Below are 8470 nucleotides of genomic sequence, written 5' to 3'. Positions count from 1 at the left end.
TCGGTTGGCTGGCTGGCCAGTCACCTCACGAAATCACTGTTTACGTTCTGCCAGAACAGTATTTTTCTCTCACAACGATCAGCCGGAACAGTATTTTTCAGTCCTGCTAAACCGGCCCGCCCCTCTTCCTCCCTAAAACTTTACACCTTATATTATCAAATGTTTAGACACATATATGAAGTATTAAATATAGACTAAACAATAATTAATTACACATATTGCGACTACATTGCGAGACGAATCTTTTAAGCCTAATTAGCCCATGATTTGACAATGTGGTACTACAGTAACACATGTGTTAATAACGGGTTAGTTAGGTTTAATAAATTCATCTCGCGTTTAGTGACGGATTCTGTAATTTATTTTTTTATTAGTATCGGAACACCCTATGCGATACCCCCATGTAATATCCTATGTGACACTCCAAAACTTTCCGCCCTGGATCTAAACAAGGCCTTACTGTTAAAAACGATAGGCAATATAAACGACGAAGAACAGTAGATCAAACACAGGGGACACGAGATTTTAACGTGAAAAACCCTCCCAAGAAAGAAGGAAAAAACCACGGGCACCAGCCAGCAAATCTTCACTATATCGGGTGAGGTTACAAATGTCGGGGATTTATAACTTTTTTTTTCAAGACGACGGCTTACATGAAGTATATATAGAGATGAAAAAACCCTAATAGGCGAAGTTATGTACAAGATAAAGGCTAACTTCTGACGGAGCGAACCCTCGCTTCGCTCCGTCAGAAGTTAGCCTTTATCTCGTACATAACTGAATTTAGATCACAACTCAACACTTACATGCGGTACTAAGCCACTGATGCTGCTCCTATTGCATCAATCAACAACAACAACACGAGTTGAGGGAATCTCGCTACTCTCGTTTGGTTTAGAAAAGAAAAACACACACAAATCTACAGCATTTTGGGTGATGGGGCACATAGGCCATGCCATTTCTAGTGGGGCACACAAGTGAATATCAAAACCATGATGGTTCCTTCTCTCTTAGGTAAAGCTAAGGGTATGTTTAGTTCGCGACATGGCAAGATGCTAGGCGACCAAAATTCATAGCTGCAGAGAGATGGCGCTTGGCCAGGAACCAAACATGTCCTAACTCACTAGTAAAAGAAAATCATGTAACGGAAAAGAAATAGGCCTAATAGAGAATCTGAAAGTGCTTGCCATAAAAGAAAAAGAAAAGGTTCATTTCTTGGCGAAAACTAATCATAATTGAATACATACAAATAGATTATATTATATTATTATTAGGACGGAGTTAACGCGTGACGGCTGACGGGTCACGCATTTAAGGAGCACGCGACCTCACCGGCTCGTCCTCACCCCCACCTCTGGCTTCCACCACCCCGCCGCCTCGCCGCGCCACCCGCCTCAGCCCCCAACCCTCGACCCCGTCCTCCCCTAATCATCTGCGTCGCGACTCCCCCGCCACCAGCCCCACCTAGCCGTCACCTCCCATCGCCCTGGCGAGTGGCGGCCCGCCGCCTAGCCCCGCCCGCCGCCACCGCCGTGTCACGACCGTCGTCTCGTAAAGTCTCTTCTACAGCCGCTAGTGAGTTGATTCCCTGACCCTTTCTTCTTCCTCTGGCATGCGGCGCGCGCATGGGTCACGTGAGTGCACGAACGCACGACCCATCGCCGTTATAGAGATTGAGTTCTTATTATGTATGCGAGAAATAGACAATAGTGGTTTAAGGAAGAAATACTCCATCAATTGAACATCTCGGTAGGTAGGTACCGATGCATAGTACCATGCATTTTTTTATCCAAGTTGTGTAATGGTTTTGATAAATGATTGTCCTTGTCTGGAAGAATTGACCAGTACAATGGACGCGAGTACAATAGGAATCCTTCGAATCCAGGTCCAGAAAATGACATAATGTCTCATTAAACCATCCATTACGCAGCCGGAGAAAGAAATGAATTGAAGAAACGGCTCCGGCTTTTGACTCCTGTTCCGGATTTTTTTTATGCACTAGTACTCATAAATCTAAACCAAAATTAGCGAGGAAAGAAACACCTGTGTCTAGATCAACGACAAGATAAGACGTCCCTTTCAGCAGCACTTTGAAAATATCAGGTGATTAGTTGTGAATTTGTCACCTGTCAGCTAGGGGACAAGAATTATGCTGTTCGGTTTGCAGGTTTGGTGTGTGCATGTAGCGGTGGTGCTACATTTATGATCATCCTGCCTTTCCTTTCTCCATACTCCAATCCAGAGGCACAGGAGAGAGAGAAAGCCAGAAAGGCACTACTCCTATGCTCCTACAGACTAGAGAGAGAGAGGAGGCAGAGAATCTCCCAGGTCTGAAATTGTCCAAAAGACTGAACTCACCACAGGGGAAGAAAAAAAAAAGAAGAGAGGAATGGGAAAGGCACAGAGAAGCCCCTAATTTATGGCTTTTTCCACCCCCAAAACCCAATGCAAAGTGATGAAAAAAATCAATGCCTTCTCCTATCTACCACCAAACCTTGGTAGAGTGAGAACAATATATACTCCAGTCCTCCTACAAGAGGAGCCGGCAGAGAAGAAGCCCAGAAGTTGACAAACTTTTCCTGTTCTTCGAGAAGCCCATTTTTTCTCCTCTTCTTCTCCACTAGATAGAGAAAGGGGAGAGACCAAGAGAGAGGGAGTCGAGGAGGAGAAGATCCCTCTCATCGTCGTCTGCCGGCCAATCTAATCTGGGTCTCCTCCCGTCCATGGCCTAGTGACGAAGGATTGTATCTCTGTCCATGTGGATGGCGATAAATTAGTACTTGTTTATAGGTGTTGCTGTTTGTTTGGTTGGCCTTGTCTCCTTGTTTGAGGAAGTGGGGAAAGGCGGAATCTTTTGTTGGATCATGGCAGTTCCAATGCGGCCGGTGGGCTTCGTCTCCCCGTGACATGGTGAGCAGGTGAGGGGACGGATTATCTCCTGTTCTTGGCTGCTTCCCTCTGGTCTGTTCTGGTTCGGTCTGGTCGCCATTGTTTCAGCGGAGGAGGTCGGGTCGGAAGCCTTGTTCTTGGAGGTTCTCCCCTCTGTTCTTGGCCATATGATGATGTTCTACTTCTGCCTAGATTTGGCCATATGATGTTCTACTTCTGCCTAGATTTTGTGTGCGCGAAAAATTCGTGTCCTTTTCGATTTCGTGGTTTTGGTTGCGCTTTTTGGTTGGATAATAGTGTCGGAAAGCTGGGAGCTTTCTTGGTTTTGGTTTGATTATTGTTCTTGCAGTGTGCTTGTGATGTTGTGGTTTCAAGAATTGTTTCGGAAAGCTCTGGTTTTTTTAGCGCTTTAATTTAATGTTCGGAATCCTTCTGGCTCCACAGTTTCCTGCGGTTTGTGATCTTGTCTTCAATTTTTTTTGTCGCTTGCATTTATTTCCCTTAACATTTTCTTTTTCTTCCCATACCCTGACGTCCTGCAAATGCCAAGTTACAGGTCTCTTGTTGTTGACGCAACCTGGATTTTTCTTCTGCTTATGATAAAGACGAACTGATAAGCTGGCATTCATAGCTCAGTTTCTTCACATACAGAGGCTTCAGGCTCGGCTCGCAGAATCCCTCAGCCACCGTCGTTTTGCATTCCAGAACTTGGTAAGTAGTATGAGATGACCTTCTTGCGGTTTTCTGAACCAATGCTTGTTTTACCTTCTGTTTGTCATCAGAGAAGATCCTTATCTTACTTGTTGATCAAAATTGAAGTGTCTGTAAAGAATGGCTAAGTAATGCTTTCTCTATGTGCATTCTTGTGATGTGGTTCGAGGGCTTCACCTCTGTGCTGTTTCACTCACTTTGGACTAGATTTTCAGCATTTTCTTCGATAGATAAGATTACTGGCACTTAGATATTTTCCCAAGCAAAACTAATTTTCTGGGATGTTGATTACTTGTTTAACCCCCATTGCAATTTGGTCTCCACTGCAGTTACATTATTTAAAGTTGTAATGATTGCTCATGGTCAGAGTTTGCAGAAATTAGGGGCTTACTTCCGATTCTCTGTTTTATGTCTGCTTACGAGCTGTGATTGCCAATTTTCAGGTCACTTCCAGGTGCATTTTCCTGTGCTGCAAAAGGTGCTGAATAAGAACAAGCCAGCGGTCCTTGAACTACAGAGACTTCATCTGCAGATTCTTCCACTGGGTACTGTTTCATATTTGACCACTTTGTAAGTTAGATATCTTCACACCCGGTCTCCAAACCATGATGTTTATTTCAGTTTTTGGCTTCTTAATTATCTGGACTGATTCCAGAAATGTAATTAGCTGTAGCAAAATTAATGATACTAACAAATTTAAACATCTGTCCATAACATTGATACAGTTTACTTTTGTGTGGTGGTTCTCCTCTTTTGCATGAATAAAACTATATTTTGCTGAATTGGTTATTATGTTTGACGATATTTTCCCAAATGTGGGCTTGAAAGCCAATGCTTTGATATTCAGTGTCTGTAACTGTTAATTGATCTTTTATGTCGTCATTAAATAAAGAGCTATAATGGACCATAATTCATTGTTTACAGAAAGCGACAGCCAGGGTCTAGACTATTAGACATTGCAAATTCAGTGAAGACTGTTAGAGTAGAGATGTACCAGTTGATGTTCCAACAAAAAAGATGTTTTGTTTATGCCTGAAATAATTGTCATGGGTAGACAAAGGCTACTGTTGCTCTGCTTCCTTATTCTTGATATTGATAAAATATGGCATATTAGTTGATCAGACTTTTCTAGGCCAATGCCATTTGGGCTGGAAAACATTCAGAGAGGCTGTAATTGTGATAAAAACATTTAATCAGCTAATGAGTTTAATCTGTTAACAGTGGGTAATTTTCTTTGGGGGTGTAGAGTGTTGTTTATTTGTGGTCAACTTCCTGTCCCATGCAAAGATCACATTACTACAGTATTGTCATTTACCTATAGGATGGTTTTTTAATGTTTGGTAGCACCCTCTTTTTGGTCATTTCATCATGTTCCCTTTCTCATTTTTTTCCCTATGTGAAATCCAAAGAGAGGCTGCAAATATGGACAATTTTCTATCGACTTAATGAAACATTCTGTTATGGCATCTATATGTTAATAGCATTACAGTTGTGGCCATTTTAGCATGTGCACCTTCTCATATTTTCCAAAGTGAAATCCAAAAGGAAGGCTGTGCTTATAGACAATTTTTGTGCTGATTTGTTGTGATTCTCTAATGATAGCTCTAACCTAACTTTTCTGTGTCAGTACTTGACAGATATGGGAATAAAAGCTGAGGGCGAGACCTATATTCCAGAATACTTTGACATGGAACATTCTAGTGTAAATTCTAATGGCAATGTGTTGCCGTATCACAAGGAGAGCAAACCAAGTGTGTATCTTGCTGAGAAGTTCACAATAATAGCTTCAAATGGATCTGTACATTATGACAAGGAAATGATAAAGCGGACAATGCTTGTACATGAAGCTACATTTCGGAAACAGGTATGTTTTGATGAAGCTATAAAAAAGGCATTCCTTACAGTGGTGTTGTTTTCTTATTTTTGTCTATAGTTCTAATAGCTCATTTCCTTTACCATTTTGATGTCTATGTAGGTGTATGAGCTTCATCGTCTTTACAAAATTCAGAACGACCTAATGGCACGGTTCCAAAGAGAAGAGCTCAATGGTTGTCCTAGTTATGCAGATGTATTGCAGCCAAGGTCCTCTGCATCACAGGCACTGCTTGGTGATGTTAAAGGAATGCAGCAAACTGCAAATCCTATTTCTGGACATGATCCTAAGCAATCATGCATCGATTTGATAAATGAAAGTAGTTCACAATATAGTGTGAGTGGAACTCCTTTGAGGCATAACAATGTTAGGCCTCAAAAGAAAATGTTCGACCTGCAGCTTCCAGCAGATGTATACGCTGACGACGACAATGATGATGATGTGGAGATACTGGAAGTGAGGCCTTCGAAAAGTTTGCCTGGGGCTAATGGTTCTGTTCTTTTTGGAAATGTCAAGCTTAACCTTCAAAATAGTGAGGGCTATTCACATATGAAGAGTTGGAGTACTGATATACAGGCACATCACAGCTCAGCTGCGTATATACTGAATAAACCAGTTGAAGAATCATCTAGTATGAATCTTACAGATTTTCTTGGTGTGGGAATATCTGCTCCCCAGAACCAGCGTCATGTATCACAGGGAGTGAACTTGAACCTCATAAGCTTGGAAGCAAAACTAAAAGAAAAATGTGCTGGTAAAGCATCTGGTTCAAGGTTCTTTGGAGCAAACGAGGAAATAAGGAACAACAATTCATTTCAACAGAGAAAGGATGGTAAGATCTACAACTTTTTTTGGGCATGTTTTATACCTTTGTATTTAAATCACTATCATCAGTGCACACTAATGTAGTTTCCTATTTCTTATTCAGACTCAAACACTAGCATGGCATGGTACAAACAAAATTGTACTGGTTCCTCAATGGGACATTACGCTCCCAGTGCTAGCACCTTCAATCACTCGATCCTTGCTCCGCTTGGCTTCAATCATGCACTGAATCCTCCGTGGCAAAGCAACAACACAAGCTACTTGACTAAGAGTCATTGTGGTGCTGCTGAAACATTCACTGCTAAGGATGCCCTTTCCAATGGTATCTCTATGGATTCTACTTCAAAGGCACCCTATCATCATTCACTGAAGATTCAGGTAGGTGCAGGATATCAAAAGCTTCCTGCACTCCATGATAACCTGATGGATATAGATCTGAATGACACACCGTTTGATGCCGCTGCCACTTGGGAACAGGGAAGCGAGAAATCAGTGGTTGGTATCAGGCTCAGCAAGAAACCAGTAAGCCTGATGGAATCACAAGTCCCATCAAGTTATGCAAAGGACCATACCCAGATTTTGCCTAGCCCCACATTATATTCAGAAAGTAGCACAAGAGTCCCCACCTTTCCCATCAGTGTTGGCGCTGAAAAAGATTCTCAGTGTTCACCCACTTTACAGTATGACCTAAACATTGGACCATCGATTAAGTGTGAAGCTGACATGGAAATTCAACCCCAGTGCAAGGAAAGTGACACAGATATTAGGAATCTCATTGACCTGAATGAAGCCTTGCCAATAATCTATGATCCAGAGATGGATGCTCATGAATCAGGTGAAATTGTTCCTCATGAACCCAATGATCCTTCACAGGATCCTCTCGCCATAGCAGCAGCAGAGAGGCTGGTAGAAATGTGGAATGATAGCGTTCAGCCAGCATCTCCTCAACCTGACATTTTGCATTGGTTCGCTGACCTAGCTATATCCAAAGATAACACAGTGTTGGACAAGGACAGTGATGATGACTTTGAGGCTGCAACACTGAAGCTGCAAGAAACCAAAAGCAACGAGTACCATTCAACACAAAGAACCACCCAGGAGGATAACCGTAACTGTGGCCATAGCTCTGCAGCTTCAGATCTTGTCTCAAAACCTCAGAGAGGTAGAGGGCGAGGACGTCGACAGAGGAAAGACTTTCAGAAGGACATCCTGCCAAGCCTTGCGTCATTACCGAAGCACGAGGTATCAGAGGATCTTCGTGCACTTGGAAGGTCCAAGCCAGCCACGCCGGCGAAACGTGGCCGGAACAAGCAGCAGCCGAGAGGGAGGCGCCGGGCAAGAAGCGTGGCTGTTGCCATGGAGGTAGAGGAAACCAAGGTCAGCCCACCACCACAGGCATCACCATCTCTTGTCCCTGCTGACTTGGACGCCGATGCACTGGGCATAATAAGGTGGGGAAGGACCACCAGACGCTGTCGAAGGCCGAGATGCCCGCCGGTGAACAATGCATCGTTGCGTGTAGCTTGAGAGAGTTTTGGGTACCTTAGCTGATGAGAATTGGTCAGAATTCAGAAACTCTTTTTTTGCCTGACGAGTTGGAGGGAAATTGGGGAACTAGTAGGTTATAAAAGTAATCAGTGACAATTGTACATGCTTCTCAGTACTAATTTGGGCCCCTGAGACCTGATCGGATGAAAACATTTTGTACATCTCTTTCTCTTTGAAATGAACTCTAATCCCACCCGGAGAATTAGCCTTAAAACGAGTTTGTTAGAATTCTGTTTTCCTTTTCCGTAGTGCATCTGATTGTTGATCAGGCTGACATGCCAGTGTGATATCATGCTCTGAGTAGTCATGTTGGGTAGGCAGCAGGTTTAGTTAGTTTTGTTACTGTTAATGTCATGTGATCGTTCTAAGTACTTTCATGCCAAATACAAGACATGTTGTCAATTTGTGGGATGGAGGTCGTTACAACTTTGCTGATTTCCACTACGTCTCCCCTCCTGTTATGAACAGTGACGCAGCCGTTCAGGCCCTATTTGGAACCTTATAATTTTTCTATGCGTTTTTTCCCCTAATTTTGATTACAATTTTTATGTGTTTACAGACTAATGAAACTAACATTTGATAGCCTGACAACCTATTATCTAGGACCCCAGTAAGTCCTCGAAT

At 42.8% G+C, this 8470-nt stretch overlaps 1 protein-coding gene across 5 annotated transcripts; it reads left to right on the top strand.

The window, feature by feature from the left end:
• The first annotated feature begins 2255 nt into the window (after positions 1 to 2255).
• On the top strand, positions 2256 to 8148 carry LOC136508018 (uncharacterized). 5 transcript variants are annotated; one of them, XM_066502623.1, is made up of 6 exons: positions 2256 to 2918; positions 3446 to 3600; positions 4044 to 4145; positions 5228 to 5464; positions 5576 to 6305; positions 6402 to 8148. In XM_066502623.1, exons 4-6 carry the CDS (start codon positions 5240 to 5242, stop codon positions 7823 to 7825), a joined length of 2379 nt encoding a protein of 792 aa, XP_066358720.1. In that variant the 5' UTR covers positions 2256 to 2918; positions 3446 to 3600; positions 4044 to 4145; positions 5228 to 5239; the 3' UTR covers positions 7826 to 8148. The 5 variants fall into 5 exon arrangements, with proteins under 5 accessions (XP_066358720.1, XP_066358718.1, XP_066358721.1 ...); XM_066502621.1 differs by having other exon boundaries at positions 4044 to 4170; positions 5238 to 5464; XM_066502624.1 differs by having other exon boundaries at positions 2257 to 2910; positions 4044 to 4170.
• The last annotated feature ends 322 nt before the right edge of the window (positions 8149 to 8470 follow it).

This window comes from Miscanthus floridulus, chromosome 15, assembly GCF_019320115.1.
Source record: "Miscanthus floridulus cultivar M001 chromosome 15, ASM1932011v1, whole genome shotgun sequence".
NCBI classification, from domain to species: Eukaryota; Viridiplantae; Streptophyta; class Magnoliopsida; order Poales; family Poaceae; genus Miscanthus; species Miscanthus floridulus.
The sequence above is the reverse complement of the archived record's forward strand: the minus strand, read 5'-3'. Positions and strand labels throughout refer to the sequence as shown.